A 19,752-nucleotide genomic window follows, 5' to 3' on the forward strand; every position below is an offset into this window, starting at 1 on the left:
CCAATTCTCAGTATGTATGGACCACTTACAGGCAAGGTTGGGACATAGGGTGGCAGGTGGGAACCAGACATTTAATTGTCATCAACTTCATTACAAATGTCTGTTTATTTAATCAGTGCTGTTTAAGCACCAGGTCATGGAAAACTCAGGAACTCTTTTTTTTTTTTTTTTTGAGACAGAGTTTCGCACTGTTGCCAGGCTGGATGGCAGTAGCTTGATCTCCTCTCATTGCAACCTCTGCCTTCTAGGTTCAAGCTATTCTCCTGGGACTACACACATGCATCACCACACCTAGCTAATTTTTGTATTTTCAGTAAAGACAGAGTTTCACCATGTTGGCCAGGCTGGTCTGGAACTCCTGACCTCAGGTGATCTGCTCGCCTCAGCCTCCGAAAGTGTTGAGATTACAGGCATGAACCACCGTGCCCGGCCCTCACTCTGGGACTCTTAACTTTTTCCACCACCTTGGAAAGATATTCTTCCCATTGTGAACTGGGGCACTTAAGAATCTTGCAGATTTGAAGAAATAGATATGGCTCAATCCAGCTGTAACTTAGCCCTCAGGTTGCTGGCAGAGTTGTTCGCACAGTCACATGATTCTCTTGAACTAGGGGCACCAGCCCTGTGTCCTGGATGAGCAAAGCTTCACACTAAGCATGGTGTGTATGCCTGGAGCATCTGTTTTACCTGGATATTTGAGAAAGGAATATTCTTTTTGTTAGTCTCTAATTACATTAACATACTCCCCTTTACACAAAAATTACAGCTAAAACATCTTTGGCCACCCTCCCCCACACATCTGGCCCTCCCCAAAGCTAATTATTCTTACTAGTTTGTTGTATATCTTTCCAGACATTTTTGTATTCATGTGCATATGTATGTACTCATAGAAATATTACAGATAATATTGTCTTGGTTTGTTTCGCTTTTTAAAAAAATTATACATAGCATTTTGTAACTTGTTTCTTCCACTTAGCAAGGAATCATAAAGATTTAACCATGTTAGCATATGTAGATTTGTTCTCTTTTAAGAAATTGTAATAAAATATACATAACAGGCTGGGCACAGTAGCTCACTCCTGAATCCCAGCAGTTTGGGAGGCTGAGGCAGGCAGATCACCTGAGGTCAGGAGTTCGAGACTAACCTGGCCAACAAATACAAAATTAGCCAAATACAAAAATTAGCAGGGCGCGGTAGTGGACGCCTGTAATCCCAGCTACACGGGAGGCTGAGGCAGGAGACTATCTCGAACCCGGGAGGTGGAGGTTGCAGTGAGCAGAGATCGTGCCATTGCACACCAGTCTGGGTGACGAGCAAAGCTCTGTCTCAAAAATAAAATAAATAAAATAAGATTAAAAAAATAAAATAACCATCTTAACAATTTTAAGTGTGCGGTTCAGTAGTGTTAGGTACACTCACATTGTTGGGCAACAGATCTCAAGGACCCTTTTCATCTTGGAAAACTAAAACTGCATACCCATTAAACAGTAACTCCCACTTTCACCCTCCTGACCACAGGCAACCACCATTCTACTCTGTGTCCCTAGGAACTTGACTACTATGGGTACCTCATATAAGTAGAATCATGCTGTGTTTGTCCTTTTGTGACTGCCTTATTTCATTCAGCATAGTAATGTCTTCAAGGTTCATCTGTGTTGTAGCATGTATCAGAATTTCCATCCTTTTCAAGGCTGACTTTATTATTTATTTATTTATTTTTGAGATAGCATTTTGCTCTTATTGCCCAAGCTGGAGTGAAGTGGCAAAATGTCGGCTCACTGCAACCTCTGCCTGCCAGGTTCAAGCAATTCTCTTGCCTCAGCCTCCCAAGTACAAGCAATTCTCCTGCCTCAGCCTCCCAAGTAGCTGGGATTATAGGCACCCACCACCATGCCTGGCTAATTTTTTGTATTTTTAGTAGAGACACAGTTTCACCACATTGGCCAGGGTGGTCTTGAATACCAGACCTCAGATGATCCACCCGCCTCAGCCTCCCAAAGTGCTGGGATTACAGGCGTGAGCCACCACGCTTGGCCCAATTTTTATTTTTTTAACTTTTTTTTTTTTTAGAGACGGATCTTGCTCTGTCACCCAGGCTGGAGTGCAGTGGCACCATTTTGGCTCACTGCAACCTCTACCTCCCAGGTTCAGGCAATTCTCCTGCCTCAGCCTCCCCAGTAGCTGGGACTACAGGCATACGCAACCACGCACAGCTAATTTTTGTATTTTTAGTAGAGACAGGGTTTCACCATGTTGGCCAGGTTGGTCTTGAACTCCTGGCCTCAGGTGATCCTCCTGCCTGAGCCTCCCAAAGTGCTGGGATTACAAGTGTGAGCCACCACACCCAGCCCCAATTTTTCATTATTACAAATGATATTGCTGCATTCTATTAAAAATAAAACATTGGCCGGGCACGGTGGCTCATGCCTGTAATCCCAGCACTTTGGGAGGCTGAGGCGGTTGGATCACCTGAAGTCAGGAGTTTGAGACCAGCCTGGCCAACGTGGTGAAACCCCGTCTCTACTAAAAATACAAAAATTAGCCGAGCTTGGTGGCAGGCACCTGTAATCCCAGCTACTCAGGAGGTTGAGGCAGGAGAATTGCTTGAACTGGGGAGGTGGAGATTGCAGTGAGCTGAGACCACACCATTGCACTCCAGCCTGAGCAACAGAGGAAGACTCCGTCTCAAAAAATAAAATAAAATAAAATAAAATAAAATAAAACATTATCAGGTCAGACCACATATCAATGAAATGGCTCACTTGGAGCAGGCCTCTGCAAGATATCCCCAGATCTCCTGGCAGGGGGTGTGGGTGGGAAACATTCTCTTGCTGTTTTTAGAGATTCTCCTTGAGAGAAAAGTCTGAAAAGCACCAGCCAAATATTTACCCATAACTCCAGTTCCTAAAAGTAGGCAAACCATAGACGAGTACAATTTTTAAGGAAATTGAAAAGGCTCAATAATTTTGCAGAAGTTTTGGAGATTGATGATATTTATTTTATAGTCATTTGCTTTAGATGACAGACATTGGGAAAGTGTGAAAAGGCTTTCCATAGACTGTAAAGGCTTTTGACCCTTCATATGTATATATTTGGAGAAAATTAAATAGCACCTTGGGAGATGTTGTTTAATGGATATAGAGTTTCCTTTTTTCAAGATGAAAAGAGTTCTCTGCCGGGCGTGGTGGCTTACTCCCGTAATCCCAGCATTTTGATTGAGGCGGCCTGATCACTTGAGTTCAGGAGTTCGAGACCAGCCTGGCCAACATGGTGAAACCCTGTCTCTTCTAAAAATACAAAAAAAAGTAGCTGGATGGGGTGGCAGGCGCCTGTAATCCCAGCTACTTGGGAGGCTGAGGCAGGAGAATCGCTTAAACCCAGGAGGTGGAGGTTGCCAGCCTGGGCAACAGAGTTAGACTTTATCTTAAAAGAAACAAGAAAAGAAAAGAGTTCTGATTGGCTTCACAATAGTATGAATGTATACTACTGAACTGTTGACTTAAAATGGTTAAGATGGTAGATTTTATGTTATGTATATTTTACAATTAGAAAAATTGAGTATAGTTGCAAGTTTAATAGCAAAAGAAAAAAAAAGAAAAGAAAAAGAAAAGAAAAAAATAGGTTGGGCGCGGTGGCTCACCCTGTAATTCCAGCACTTTGGGAGGCCAAGGCAGGTGGATCACCTGAGGTCAGGAGTTCGAGACCAGCTTGGCCAACATGGTGAAACCCCATCTCTACTAAAAATACAAAAATCAGCCGGCAGGCACCTGTAATCCCAGCTACTCGGGAGGTTGAGGCAGGAGAATTGCTTGAACCGGGGAGATGGAGGTTGCAGTGAGCCGAGATCACACCACTGCACTCCAGTCTGGGCGACAGAGCCAGACTCCATCTTAGAAAATAATAATAATAATAATAATAATAATAATAATAATAATAATAATAATAAAATGAAATTTTAAAAAGCAAAAAGTAGCACATTTTAAATGCATATTTAATTAACTATGCAATACTGATTTTGTCATTACACTTAAAATAAAACTGGACAGATCATAGCCAAGAAATAGCATTTTCTTTTCTCCTTAGGTGTGTTTTCCCTGAATGTTTGTTTTGAAGGTAGGCTGTCCATCTTTGCTGTTGAGAAACCCACATCGGTCATTATTACACTATACCTGTTTCACATCAGTTCCTGTTCTTGTTCAGGTTGGCTGCAACCCTAATGAAGATGTGGCTATCTTTGCTGTTGACTCATTAAGGCAACTCTCCATGAAGTTTCTTGAGAAGGGTGAATTAGCCAACTTCCGTTTCCAGAAAGATTTTCTGAGGCCCTTTGAGCATATAATGAAGAAAAACAGGTATGTGTTTTGCTCTGGAAGATGCTTGGTCAAATTCCCCGTTGGGGCTCCCAGAAGCCCTCCTAACACTAACCACATGATTAATTTTTTTCCTCCCTTGTCAATGGAAACAAATAGAATGAATAGACTGTGATTCACATCGATTTTCCTTAAATAAATCTCACTAAAATCTATGTGTAGCCTTTCCTAGGAGGACAGATGTCACCCTGCAACTTGTAGAAATATGTCGTGAACCGGCTGGGCACAGTGGCTCACACATGTAATCCCAACACTTTAGGAGGCGGAGGCGGGTGGATCACGAGGTCAGGAGATCGAGACCATCCTGGCTAACACGGTGAAACCCCGTCTTTACTAAAAATACAAAAAATTAGCCGGGCATGGTGGCGGGCGCCTATAGTCCCAGCTACTTGGGAGGCTGAGGCAGGAGAATGGCGTGAACTCAGGAGGCAGAGCTTGCAGTTAGCCAAGATTGCACCACTGCACTCCAGCCTGGGTGAAAGAAAGAGCAAGACTCCGTTTCAAAAAAAAAAAAAAAAAAAAAGAAAAGAAATATGTCATGAACCCCTTTTGGGGCTGGTTCTCAGGGAGATTAAAGGAAGAGCCACTGCAGAAGCATCCTCAAACCAGGATAAGAATTATGTGACCCATCACTTCTCCCCCAGGGAGGTCATAAAAGAGGTCAGGATACCGGGCCCTGTGAAGCAGCCGTACTGTTCATTTATTCACTCGGCCTGGACTTATTGAGACTTGCCATCTGCTAGGTACTATAAAGAAGACATTTTAAAATCCTTGTGTTTGGCCGGGCGCGGTGGCTCATGCCTGTAATCCCAACACTTTGGGAGGCCGAGTCAGGTGGATCACCTGAGCAGGAGTTCAAGACCAGCCTGGCCAACATGGTGAAACCCCGTCTCTACTAAAACTACAAAAGTTAGCCGGGCATGGTGGTGGGCGCCTGTAATCCCAGCTACTCAGGAGACTGAGGCAGGAGAATCGCTTGAACCCGGGAGGTGGAGGTTGTAGTGAGCCAAGATCACACCATTGCACTCCAGCCTGGGCAATAAGAGCGAAACGCTGTCTCAAAAAAAATAAATAAAAATGAAATAAAATAAAATCCCTGTTTTCATTCAGCCTTAAATAGTTGCACCTGGGTGTGATGGGCATACAGGAGTTCATTACATATTACTCTACTTTTCTCTGTGTTTTAAACTTTCCATAATAAAATTTAAAAACAAATCTCTGTTTAATTCCAATAGAAAAACAAATAAATATCAGTGGTGGTAATGGGCTCTGAAGGACATTATATATATCAAGGTAAGGGGATAGGGATGGAAGCACTCTTTTATCCAGGGCAGCCAGCTAACATGTGTTTGGTAAGGGCACCCTTAGGAAAAGGCCTGAAGGAAGTCAGGAATAAACTGAGAGTGGCCATATGCTGCCTTGGCATGAGAATTATGAACAGGGAAGAGCAAAAGCAAAAGGCCCGTAGCAGGTAGTGCTTGGCATAGGTGGGGAGGCCAGTGTGGCTTGAATGGAGGGAACAAGGCAGGTAGTAGAAGGTGAAGTCCCTCCCAGTGGTGGCAGGGTGCCTAGCTCACATAGGAGCTGTCGGCCATTGTCAGCACTTTGGTTTGCTCTCTGTGAAAGATGGAAGCCGTTGGAGGTTTTTTTTTTTTTTTTGACGGAGTCTCTCCTGACCTCATGATCCGCCCACCTGGGCCTCCCAAAGTGCTGGGATTACAGGCACGAGCTACCGTGGCCGGCCTGCCATTGGAGGATTTTAAGCAGAGAAGTGAAATGATCTGACATTTTAAAGGATCACCCTGCATTTATCCATGGAAAATGAGGAGCAGTAGGATGAGGTAGGAGGCCATTGTAGTTGTCTAGGTTTGGACCAAGGTGGGAGCAGTGGCAGTGATGGATTAGATTCTGTGCACATTTGGAAAGGGAATCTTACACCATGTGCTGATGAATTGGCCATGGAGCATAAAGGAAGAGATGTCAAGGATGACTTTTGGACCTAATTCCTCTTGTCTGCTACTCCCCTAAAAAGTGTACTTCAGATCAGCCTGGATCTTTTTTTTTTTTTTTTGAGACGGAGTTTTGCTCTTTTTGCCGAGGCTGGAGTGCAATGGTACGATCTCAGCTTACTGCAACCTTTGCCTCTTTGGTTCAAACAATTCTCCTGCCTCAGCCTCCCAAGTAGCTGGGATTACAGGCATGCACCACCATGCCCAGCTAATTTTGTATTTTTGGTAGAGATGGGGTTTCACCATGCTGGTCAGGCTGGTCTCAAACCCCTGACCTCAAGTGATCCACCTGCCTTGGCCTCCCAAAGTGCTGGGATTACAGGTGTGAGCTGCCACACCTGGTGTTGCTTTTTTTTTTTTAAGAAAATGGGAGCTCCCAAGCTGGATGCCAGAGCAGGCTGTTAGGGTAGTGAATAAAAGGGTACCAGAAAAGTTTCCTTGACATGTCTCTCTTTCTCCTAGTGTCTGTATGTCTGCTTTATTGCTCATTTTAAGAGAACCAAAATTAAACCCAGAGTCTGGCATCACCCTTTACTTTAGCAAATACACAAAAGTATTTTCCTACCTTTAGGAACACCATTGAGAGTGCCTGAGGAGACTGAGTCCTCACATGGCCAAGCCACGTGTGCAAGCCTAATTGCACGGAAGCCCTCAACTCCTAACTCCAGGCCTTCCCTGCCTATCCTATTCCCATTTGAAAAGGGGCAGAGTGACTTTAGAATCACATGTTGCCAGGCACTCTCAGATACTGTTGGTAGAACTGTAACTTACTGTAACATTTCTAAAAGCATTTTGGTGATAAGTGTCAAGAATCCTGATATTTTTATGCCCCTTTGACTCAGTAATTCCACACTTCTGTAATTCTCCAAAGCAATTAATGTGAAATATAGTAAAGCGTTATAAGTCACAGAAAATAGTTTTCTAGAAAAAAACAAACTATCTAAATAAACAAGTGTTAAAGTAAATGTTGGTACCGGCACAACATGGGATATTGTTTTGCTGTTAAAAATGTTCACAATGTTTGGCCGGGTGTGGTGGCTCACGCCTGTAATCCCAGCACTTTGGGAGGTCGAGGCAGGCGGATCACCTGAAGTCAGGAATTCGAGACCAGCCTGGCCAACATGCTGAAACCCCGTCTCTACTAAAAATACAAAAATTAGCCGGGTGTGGTGGTGTATGCCTGTAGTCCCAGCTACTCAGGAGGCTGAGGTAGGAGAATCACTTGAACCTGGGAGGTGGAGGTTGCAGTGAGCCAAGATCGCACCACTGCACTCCAGCCTGAACGATGAGAGAAACTCCATCTCAAAAAAAAAAAAGTTCACAATGTTTATAATGTGGGAAATGACTAATACTTTAGAGAAATGGACAGGTTGTAGAATTGGACAGACAATATAATAGAGATAGTGAAACGTGTATCTCTCCATATGAAATACCATATATCATGTAAAGGATTTTTTTTTTTTTTTTTTTGAGATGTCTTGCCGTGTCGCCCAGGCTGGAGTACAGTGGTGCAATCTCGGCTCACTACAATCTCTGCCTCCCAGGTTCAAACTATTTTCCTCCCTCAGCCTCCCAAGTACCTGGAATTACAGGCGTGCATCACTATGTCCAGCTAATTTTTGTATTTTTAGTAGAGACGGGGTTTCACCATGTTGGCCAGGCTGGTCTTGAACTCCTGATCTCAAGTGATCCACCTGCTTCGGCCTCCCGAAGTACTGGGATTACAGGTGTGAACCACCATGCCCAGGCAAATTTTTTTTTATCATACTTTTTCTGTATTTTCCAAAACTTTTACTATCATCATATCTTTCTTTTAACAATCAGGCAAAAAACATTATAATAAATATAGTTTTGTCAACAAGTTGCTTTATTCTCCATGGGGAGACAACCATGAATTCATTTTTATTATATATTGGAAGTTACTTATGTTGTGTAGTCAGTCCTTTGTTATCTGCAGGTGACATGTTTACTTTGTGAACTTTCAGCTAATTTTTAAGTGTTCTGACTTTCTCCTTGCCTTCTCTAAATGGCCTTTCCTGTTATTGGTTAGTGTGAGCCTGGAAGGCAAACATGAATGTCATTCTAAGCCAGATAAAATTTGAAAGTCATGAGCCTGGGAGGCAGAGGTTGCAATGAGTTGAGGTTGCTCTACTGCATTCCAGCCTGGGCAACAGAGCAAGACCTTGTTTCAAAAAAAAAAAAAAAATTGAAAGTCAAACCTGCAGTCCCAAGGCCACTGTACTGACTTTTAAAGATAGTACTATCGAAGCAGTAGGCTTATATAGCTTTCCTTCTTGCTATTTGTGAGATAATAAGGTTCCTCCATAATTGTATGTCTTAACAGGTTGAGAGACAATTGCAGCTGTTCCAGAAAATCAGCCATTTTCTCTGTCTTCAAGTTTTACTTTATAATAATTTAGGTAAACATTGCACCTTAAATTATATATGTATACTCCAATCCACATATATGTGTTTATCACATAGGTATATCCCTACCCAAAAATCTTAAGAAGATACACACAAGAATTTAGTAATGATTATCTCTATGTGGCAGAATTATATTATTTGAAATGTTTTTGGCCAGAAAAACTGACCAGCAGTGACTTAAACCACAAGGCTATTTATTGTTTTCGTAACAAGAAAGAAGTCAGAGGCAAGCATTCAACTTTGGTTCCATGGCCTGGATAGGGACTATTTATTTGAGACCCAGGCTTTTTCCTTTTGTTCTTCCATTCAGAGGGTCAGCTTCTCAACCTTGAGTTTATTGTTTCGTGATTGCAGGATGGTGGTTGTAGCTCTATGCAGCATGCTAGGTTTGGAATGGAAGTGAGAGGAAATGGGGCAGAGCCCAAATGTGGATTGCTGTGTGCTATAAGAAATGTTTAAGTGCTGCTTCTAAGGGATGAGCTATGTTCATTTCTCTTCCCATTCTCCAAAGTACAGATGATATGGCCGTCCCATTCTTTCCTCAGGTCTCCCACCATCCGGGACATGGCGATCCGCTGCATTGCCCAGATGGTGAACTCCCAGGCGGCCAACATCCGCTCAGGCTGGAAGAACATCTTTGCCGTGTTCCACCAGGCAGCCTCTGATCATGATGGGAACATTGTGGAGCTGGCCTTCCAGACCACTTGCCACATTGTCAGTAAGTGGCTCTGTTCCCTCCCTACTAATGTCCCACCTGCAAGTCTAGAAGAGTGTCACTTGCTGTCTATTTTACTACCTACAGGGGCTTCCCTACCTTGGCTCTACTGTGATATAGTAATGTGCCAGGCCGTGTTGTAAGTGCTTGATGAGTATTAATCTTGATCTTAACTCTGTTTTGACTTTCTCCTTGCCTTCTCTAAATGGCCTTTCCTGTTATCAGTCAGTTTGGGTCCAGCAGATAAACGTGAATGTTATTTCAAGCCAGATGAAATTTGAAAGTCAAATCAATCCCAAGGCCACTCTAATGACTATGAAAGAATTACAATCAATCCTCATTATTGGTGGATTCCGTGTGTATACTCACTAAAATGTATATACATTAATAACTCCACAACAAGTACTCATGGTGCTTTTGTGGTCATTTGCCAACATGTGCATGCACAGAAGAGCAAAAACTTGAGTCACCCAAGGCGCACGTTCCCAGTTGTGGTGGAAGAAGGTGGCACCCTGCCTTCTTGTTTGAGCTGTCATGACATAAACAAGTGTGCTTAATGTGGCCTATCGAGTGCCATGTTTTTTTTACATTTTCGTGCTTTTTGTTGGTGATTTCACTGTTTAAAATGCCCCCCCAAGCATAGTGCTGAATGCTGGGTAGTATTCTACATGCAGAAAGGCTGTGATGTGTCTTATGGAAAAAATATGTGTGTTAGATGAGCTTCCTTCAGGCATGAGTTACAGTGCTATATTGGCTGTGAGTTCAGTGTTAATGAATCAACAATATGTATTAAATAAGGTGTCTTTTCAACAGGAACACACATACAACAAGGTTATGTCTTGATCGGCTGATGAAAATGTTCTGACCAGAGACTTGCAGGAATCTAGTTCCTTATCTCCATATTTTCCCTAAGAACCATGGTTCAGTATTCTTGAATTCAGTGTTTATGGCAACTTTATAGAATGTAACTATCAGGAATAATGAGAACAGACTATCTCATTATTTCCCCCATGTTACTAAAGAGGAAATTGAGGCACAGAAAAATAAATACAACAACTTGCCTGAGGACACACAGTTTCGATGTAGTGGAACCAGGACTTGCACTCGGGCAGTCGAGCCCAGAGTTAGTTTAGTGTCCCCCTCCTCTGGACTGACCGGGAGTCCTGGGTTCTGCCTGCGAGCATGCAACAAGATGTTTACTTCATCTCTATGGAAATTTTTAGGCATTGAGTCATCTTTGCACATAGTTGGTGTTCAATAAATGAATGAATTGATATTTGGGCCTTTACATCATTGCTTGAGCGCAGGAAGACTGTCTAGCCCAAGCTGTACCCAGTGCATTCATTCCTGAGTAATTTAATAAGAAAAACTGTCTTCCAAAGACACTGACATGCTTTTCTTAGATTTTCACAGTTAATTATCTCTGATGTATGTGTGTGTATATGTGCACGCACGTGCATTTTTTCATCCCCATTTCTAAATCCTGGTCTTATGAAAAATGTGCCTTGTGTTCCCCCAGCAACTATTTTCCAGCACCATTTTCCTGCAGCCATCGATTCCTTTCAGGATGCTGTGAAGTGCTTATCAGAGTTCGCCTGCAATGCCGCTTTCCCTGACACGAGCATGGAAGCGATTCGGCTCATCCGCTTCTGTGGCAAATACGTCTCTGAGAGGCCTCGGGTTCGTTTTTCCCCACCTTACTCAGATGGGCAGTGAAGGGAAAAGGTCATGGAGCAGAAATTCTTGCTCCTAACCAAGAGCTTTCCAGCTACTCTTTTAGAAATGTGTGTTTGCCCTAAATTAGGTGTTTATTTCAAAATGCTGCCATGACAGGGAGTTAGGCCTTTTCATTATTTGGTATATGTGAAATTCTGTATTTTATTCATACTGAATCTATGGTATTCTACAAATTGTTTTTGTAGAAGTTAGTTGTATTTTAGCTTTTGTATTTTGGCAAAGCTCAAGAAGCTAGACCTTTCTATTTGAAAGAAAACAAACCTCCCTTGTAGGAAATGGCATTATGTCTTTGTAATGTGCCTGAGAAATCATATTTAAAAATCACCTTTTGTTTTCTCCTGAAAATGATGGGTTTTTTTTTTTTTTTTTTTAATGTGTCTCATCTTTCTAAAGAGGCCTATTTGGTTTAAATGACAGAGTCCCAAAACACTGAAATAGGGTGAAAACAAGTCCATCTAAACTATGATGTCCTGTGTAGATCTCTACTTAAGTTTCCTTTACAGAAAGAGCTATAAACCTGTAATGTGATATGTCTCATCTCTTACAACAGCTCACTAAGATGTGATGATAATGGGAGCCAATGTTGATTGAGCACTTAGTACTTGTTGGGCACCATTCTAGGTATTTTCTGTATGTTGATTCATTTAGTCCCCATGTCAGACCTATGAGATGTAATTATATCCCATTGTACAGGAGAGTTAACTGAAGCACAGAGAGAAATTGCCTAACATTACATAACCAGAGTTGCTAAAGAAATTTCAGTACCACTTCAAGAGTGGTTACAGAGCAGAGGGGTCAAAATCCCAGAAATAGGGCAGAGAGTAGGGCTATACATGCAGACTGTAGAAAGACTGCCAGGTCCTAGCTGTATGACCTTGAGCAGCTTACTCAAGCTCTTGATGCCTCAGTTAATTCATCTATAACCCAGGACCATTGTTTCTACCTGCCACTTGGAATCCTTGTGAGAATTGTTAATCCATGAAAAGAACTTTAACAGTGCCTGGCCCATAGCAAGCACTCAGTCAATAGTAGCTGCTGGTATTATTTTAAGTAATGTGTATGACAGTAACATTCCAGAAAGACCTAAGATAATGAATCATCCTGGATATTTTGTCAATACTATTTGACCTTTAAGCTCTTCTTAGTATAACACCTCCCACCCCCAGGACTCTTGTGATCTGCCCCCCTTCAACTTGTTCTAAAACCCGCAGAGGTCCATAGGTTTGTACTGGGAAACTGCTCATATGCCCTTTGGGACAGATAATGTCTTTGTGTAGTCTGTTCCCACTGTACCCTTGCTGAATGGAGATTTTTGGGAGAGAAAAATGTGTGGGGCCTTAATCTGCATATAGTTCCCTCTCAGTTCCTTCCTTTTGCATGCTTAGTTTACACCTGAGATGTGATTTTTCATCCTAGGTGCTACAAGAATACACAAGTGATGACATGAATGTAGCTCCTGGTGACAGAGTCTGGGTCCGAGGCTGGTTCCCCATCTTATTCGAACTCTCCTGCATCATTAATAGATGCAAGTTAGATGTACGAACAAGGTAACCATGTTCCCGTGCGGTGGCCCCTTACATCACTGAAATGAACCTCAGTCACTTGCTCACCTGACCCCACTCTCTTCTCTGTTGTTCTCTTCTCCACCATTCTCTCTTCTGTGCCTGACTTTGTTTCCTCCAGGGGACTCACAGTCATGTTTGAGATCATGAAGAGCTATGGCCACACCTTTGAAAAGCACTGGTGGCAGGACCTGTTCAGAATCGTGTTTCGGATTTTTGACAATATGAAACTCCCTGAGCAACTGTCAGAGGTAGGTGATAACTACAGCACTGCCCTAGGTATGATGGAGAGGAAAGCCTTTCTGGCCTGTATTTGCCTCTGGGGGCTGCATCATCGTCTACCCAGAGTTCTTAAATACTGAGCAACTTAAGGTTTTAAAAATGGAAACACCTTTCTGATACTCTCCTACCAGTATCAGCTAGTCCTGAGTGACTCTCCCCATGTTCAGAAGAATGAGAGGAAATACATCTCTGTGGTCTGCTGCTTGGCCCTCAGGCATTGCACCTTCCAGTTCAGCAGGGCTCCTGACTGGTCATTGTAGTTGTTTTGTTCATATCAACCTCTGAGCAGTCAGAAAGTGGAATGTCTCTGGCCTCTTAAGGGTTTTTAATGAAATTGCATTTGGAGATGATGTTGAATATTAAGCCTTTTTTTTAAAAGGATGTTTGATGCCTGTAGGTGTTTTTATTTGTCCCTTAGAGGTACAGGGATAGTGAAAGGGTATTCTAGGCTCAAGATTTTTAGATGGAAAAGTAACCTTTTTATTTCTTTTGGGAACACCATTCCTTCCCTCACCGCAACATAAAAGTGACATATGCTTAATATGGAATATTAGGCAAACACAAAAAAATTCTTCCTTTTACCATCCAAAATTAGAGTTAATGTTTTTGCAAAATTTTCTCCATCTTCTACATGGTTTAAATATGATTCGGAGGCCAGGCACAATGGCTCATGCCTATAATCCCAGCATTTTGGGAAGGTGAGGTGGGAGGATTACTTGAGGCCAAGAGTTTGGGACCAGCCTAGGCAACATAGTGAGACCATATCTCTTAAATAAATAAATAAATATGGTTGAGGTCATAGTATAGATAGAGTTTTCTAATCTTTTTAAATTTAAATATGTTTTTCCTCATTATAAAACAAGTAGAACTACAGAACACAGACAAAAACAAGAATTTAAACACTCACAGTTGCGGTTTTTCATAGGCAGCCACCGTTAAGACCTTCAAGTGTTGCTTTCATCTGTGTGTCCACCCACACATGCATTTGTGATCCACTTTTTTCTTCTATGAAAATAGAATTCCAACACACGTATATAAACTACTTCTTAAACTTAATACATGAGTATTTTTTCATAGCCATAACTTTTCTTCTAGAATGTTTTGTTTGTTTGTTCCTTTGCTTTGTTTCGTTTTTTTGAGACAGAGTCTTGCTCTGTTGCCCAGGCTGGAGTGCAGTGGTGTGATCTCGGCTCACAGCAACCTCTGTCTCCTGGGTTAAGCAATTCTCCTGCCTCAGCCTCCCAAGTAGCTGGGACTGCAGGCTAATGCCACCATGTCCAGCTAATTTTTGTAATTTAAATAGAGACAAGATCTCACCATGTTGGCCAGGCTGGTCTCAAACTCCTGACCTCAAGTGATCCACCCGCCTCAGCCTCCAAAGTGCAGGGATTACAGGTGTGAGCCACCACACCCAGCCTTTCTTCTACAATGTTGTTTTAATAATGGCTACAAAATAGTCTTAGTTGTGGATGTTCCACAGCTTATGAACATTTAGGTTGCTTTCCGGTTTTTCTGGACAGCACTGAAATGAACATTTTTTGCAGCTACACTTCTAGTGGTGGTGTTTTCTTCTTTAAAGACAAGTGGCCCAACTGCCAGGTTTGGGGCCTGCGTATTACTAAGCCTTTTGATACGTACCACTAAGCTGACCTGCAGATATCTCTGCAGCCATTTACACTTCTGTCAGCAATGCATGAGAGTTCCTGTTTCTCCATATTCATTCCAGGTCTTCTCATTTTAATTTGTTTTAGTCATTGCTAATTTGATAAGCCAAATGTATCACATTGAAAAAGTGTTTCAAACTGCTAGTGAGGTGGCATATTTTCTCTCATAGGATTGATCATTCTTAAGAATTGCCTTTTATGAATTCTTTTATGAATTACTCTTAGCTCATCTACTGGATTATTCATCTTTCTCCTATTGATTTATGCATTTTTAAATATATAAATAATGTAGCATATGCTTACATGAGTTGCAGATGATTTGCCCACTTTATTATTTCCTTTTCATTTTGGAAAATTTAGCTTTTAAGTAACCAAATCTATGCGTTTTTTATTTATTTTTTTATTCCACTTCTGGCTTCCACTTTTGGCATCATTACCATAATTTTATAAAGATCCCTCTGTATATCCTCTGTACATATGAATGTATTAACATTTTTAAGACGTATTCTTGATACATATCACCAAATTGCTTTCTACAACACTTTTGCCAGGAGTGTACAAGAATGCCCATCTCACTGCAGGGAGAATAGCTTTTAAGTGTCATCTTTTTGTTTTCCCAGAAATCTGAGTGGATGACAACAACCTGCAATCACGCACTTTATGCTATTTGTGATGTTTTTACCCAGTTTTATGAAGCTTTGAATGAAGTTCTTCTTTCTGATGTATTTGCACAATTGCAGTGGTGTGTCAAACAAGGTACTCTTTAAGCCTCTAGGCATCATTTTTCTTACATAGTCTTTAATGAGAGGTTAGTTTTTTCAATATTTAAAAGCATGGATGTAGTGCCATGGAGTACAATATATAATTTAGTTGGTGAAATGTATACGTTTTAATTACAGTATAAAAACAGTGCCCCCCCCCCAAGTCAGTTCATAAAGCATTTCTTAAAGATGGGATATAGTTATTTTTGTATTCTACAAGATGTACCTTCATGTATTATACTGTTCTTTTTACTTTTGGATATGTTTGAAATTTTCTCTAGTAAAATGTTTTTAAAATGTATTGTTTCAGTCAAGATCAACAGCTTCATCAACAGACATTTTTCATTTGAGTAGTTGTGTGTTTATTTTAGAGTTTGTCAGGAAAAATACCCAGCTAGCACATTAGAACTGGATTCCATAGATAATTTTGGCTTAGGGCAAGAAATTTAGTTACATTTTTGAAAAAGTGACTTAATTTTAAAATAAATGACAAAACATTTGATATTGTTCAGGTGGCAAAAATTGGAAATGTAATGTATGAGTGACTAAATTTTTGAAAACCTGGTCTAATGTTTTCTCTCTTCTATTACCATTTTTCATACATGAGCCACTTAATTTAAAGTAGCAAAATGTTGACCTTTCTTCTTTAGCAATAAAACTATGATAAACAATTTTAACTCTTCAAAAAAATTTTAATAAAAATTTTAATACTGTCTGTAGCATGGCTTCATTAATTAAAAGCCTAGAAACTCACCAGTTGCTGTCTCCAACTCACAATATACAGTATTTTGAGACCTGGTTGGCATCAAAATAGCAGTAGAAGTTTAATGATAGATACTGCTTTATTTTACAGATAATGAACAGTTGGCGCGATCAGGTACAAATTGCTTAGAAAACTTAGTAATATCCAATGGAGAGAAATTCAGTCCTGAAGTCTGGGATGAAACCTGCAACTGTATGTTGGATATTTTCAAAACAACCATCCCACATGTGTAAGTGTTCATGCAGTTGTTCCCATTTATCTCTGTGTTCAGTGGATGTCTTAAAGCTCCTGATTGCCTTTCACATTGATTATTTTTTTTCTCTATTTTTTTCTTCAGTTTGCTGACATGGAGACCTGTAGGAATGGAGGACGATTCATCAGAAAAGCATTTGGTAGGATTTGGGGTTTTTCTTTGGTTGTCTTTTCTTTTTTCTATCTTAGTAAAAGATCAATAAGCCTGTATAGTTTGTACTTTTTTTAATGGGAAGTGAGTAAAATTGTAAGATCTAAAAATAATATATATTCATAATATATTTTTTAGAAAGTCCAGAAAAGCATTAAGCAAATAAGTAACCTCACCAAGTAAAAAGCACAGTTTACATTTCTAGCTGCCGCTTTGTGTGACCGTGCATGCCTAGGAAAACCAGCCATATTTGAAATGAGGGATCAGTTAGCATATAACAACATCTGAGCATTTTTCCATATTTTAAACGGTTCTTTGAGAGCAGTCTTTTCAGTGGCTGCATAGTATTATAATTTCTTTACTTCTCCCTTATCGGACTCTCAGGTTAGTTCTAGGCTTTCAACATTGTAAATAGAGCTTTGGCGTAACTGTGCTTGTTTGTTGCCCTCCTAAATTAATAGTGCTTTCCTCTTCACCAAAGAAGTGGTAGTTCTTACTTTTTGTGTGAGTCCACATAAAGAAGTTTTAATTCAGATCTCACTTTTAAATACTTTGGTTTACAGAGAGGAGTTGAATTAACTTTTATTCCTAAGTGACTCTAAGACCATTAGATTTTAAAAAGCATTTGGGATACAGCAACTGTCTTCTGCTGTTAAATTTTTTTATTTTTTATTTTATTTTATTTTTCTCAAGACAGATTCTCGCTCTGTCCCCAGGCTGGAGTGCAGCAGTGCGATCTCGGCTCACTGCAACCTCCACCTCCTGGGTTCAAGCGATTCTCATGCCTCAGCCTCCCGCCAAGTAGCTGGGATTACAGGTGCCTGCCACCATGCCCAGCTAATTTTTGTATTTTTAGCAGAGATGGGGTTTCGCCATGTTGACCAGGCTGGTCTTGAACTCCTGACCTCAGGTGATCCGCCTTCCTTGGCCTCCCAAAGTGCTGGGATTACAGGCATGAGCCACTGTGCCTGGCCTGTTGTCAACTTTTTAAAAAACTAGTTACTGCACTAGTAATTTATCTTTGAACTTGCTCGCATAAAAAATTTGTCACACTTATTGTTAAATCCTAATATGTAGAGAAATGTCCTCTGGGTTGGAATAGGAAAATAGGGAATTTTAATGGGAGGAGAAGTAATTTAAATTCTTAGTCTCTCCATTGCAGCCTGTGAGGCATGCTACATTAAGCATGTAGTATCATTTTATTTTGAGCTAAGCAAGGCACTTAAATACAGGCTGGACCAGCCGTGTTAAAACAGGCACATCTCTGCCCAAATTATCATGAAGAAAAGTGAGCACTGTGTTTCCCTCTGGTTTACATTTAGGATGTGGATCTGGACCGCCAGTCTTTAAGCAGCATAGATAAAAATCCCTCTGAGAGAGGACAGAGCCAGCTCTCTAACCCAACAGATGACAGCTGGAAGGGTAGACCATACGCAAGTAAGGCCACTTTTTAATTTGTTTTAAATAAGTAACATGTTTATGTGATTCATATATTCAGAAGGCACAAAAGGGTAAACATGATAAGCCAGTTCTCTGTAGCAGCCAAGGTTACCTGTTTCTCTGTACCTTTCCAGAGTCATTTTATCCATATGCAGGCAAGTACATGCACATATACATTCATATACATACATAGATAGTACATATGAATTTTCTCCTTTTACCAGTTATGGAATAGTACATTCCATATACATTCACATATACATTCACACACATACATATATAGTACATATGAATTTTCTCCTTTTACCAGTTATGGAATAGTATGCCTTATTCTTTTTTCAGTTAATATATTTTAGAGATCATTCAAAATCAGTACATAAGGAGCTTTCACGTTGTTTTATACGATTGTCTATTATTCCAGTTTGTAGACATGCATTTATTGCTTAATTGAGTTGCTCTTAACAGACATTTATATTACTTATAATCTTTTGCTGTTAGGAGCAATACTGCATTGAATAACCCAATACATATGTCATTTGTGAATTTATGTAATAAATTCCTAAAAATGTACTGGAGTCAGTGGATAAGTGAATTTGCCATTTTTAAATATTTCCACATTGCTATCTATTACATTTGTAGCTGTTTACGTGATCTTTTTAGATGAAATACAACTTTGGACTAATTTAACTTGGAATTTTCAAATTATGAGTCAAATTGAATAGTTTTTCTTATGTTAAAGCACCACTTCTGTTTTCTTCTCTATGAACTCTGTAATCTTTGCTCATTTTCTGTTGATTGTTGGCCCCTTTTTTATTGGTTTGGAGGAGCTCTTATGTACTAGAAATCCTTTTTCTGATATGAGTTTCAAATTATTTTTGCCAAATTGTCTCTTAATGTTGCTTATGATGTGTTTTACTGTCATTTAAAAAAATAAGTTTAACAGCTGTCATGTACCAGGCACTGTACTGTGTGTTCCATGTGTATTGTTTCATGTAATCCTCATACTAGCCTTTGAAGAGGTACTGTCTTACGTTTGAGGGAACTGGGGCTTAGACAGATCATAGAACTTGACAACATGTAGTAGAGTGGGGATTCAGACACATTTTTGGCAGCCTGAGGAATGGGAACTTGTGAAGGTTGTTCTGGTCCTTTGAAAGTTGTGTGCCCCATTGTTTGCCTTTATAGCAGTCCCACCCTGTCCTCAACATGCTAGGCCATAGCTGTTAACATTGAAGTTAACTTCTGAAGCAGCACATTTGACCAAAACAGTGTGCGGTCACCTTTTTCTTTAGAAGGAATAAAAGTAGTCACCCTTGAAATTCATTAAAGAGGTACCGTGTTGGGACTGGCATGCTGTCTTTCACTAACTGCTGCAGCCAGCTTCTCTCCAATGCCCAGTGATAGAATGATACCTTTTTCATTTTCTCTTTTTTTAGAGACAGGGTCATACTCTGTCTCCCAAGCTGGAGTACACTAGTGCAATCATAGCTCATTGCAGCCTTGAACTCCTGGGCTCAAGCAATCCTCCTGCCTCAGTCTCCTGAGTAGCTGGGACTATAGGCATGTGCCACCACATTCGGCTAATTATTTTATTTTTTGTAGAGATGGGGTCTCACTT

At 40.6% G+C, this 19,752-nt stretch overlaps 1 protein-coding gene across 6 annotated transcripts in view; it reads left to right on the plus strand.

Annotated features, from left to right (window-relative positions):
• Positions 1-19,752, plus strand: part of ARFGEF2 (ADP ribosylation factor guanine nucleotide exchange factor 2) — a 115,052-nt gene that overhangs the window by 79,586 nt on the left and 15,714 nt on the right. For all 6 annotated transcript variants that reach the window (XM_008961478.6, XM_014343089.5, XM_055104857.2 and 3 more), the window contains 9 exons: positions 4,202-4,353; positions 9,353-9,525; positions 11,042-11,202; positions 12,676-12,806; positions 12,943-13,072; positions 15,388-15,523; positions 16,382-16,520; positions 16,629-16,683; positions 18,017-18,131. In XM_008961478.6, the coding sequence (XP_008959726.3) occupies positions 4,202-4,353; positions 9,353-9,525; positions 11,042-11,202; positions 12,676-12,806; positions 12,943-13,072; positions 15,388-15,523; positions 16,382-16,520; positions 16,629-16,683; positions 18,017-18,131 (1,192 nt within the window). The remainder of the gene's footprint in view (positions 1-4,201; positions 4,354-9,352; positions 9,526-11,041; positions 11,203-12,675; positions 12,807-12,942; positions 13,073-15,387; positions 15,524-16,381; positions 16,521-16,628; positions 16,684-18,016; positions 18,132-19,752) is intronic.

The sequence above is a fragment of the Pan paniscus genome, chromosome 21, assembly GCF_029289425.2.
Source record: "Pan paniscus chromosome 21, NHGRI_mPanPan1-v2.0_pri, whole genome shotgun sequence".
In the NCBI taxonomy this organism is placed as follows: domain Eukaryota; kingdom Metazoa; phylum Chordata; class Mammalia; order Primates; family Hominidae; genus Pan; species Pan paniscus.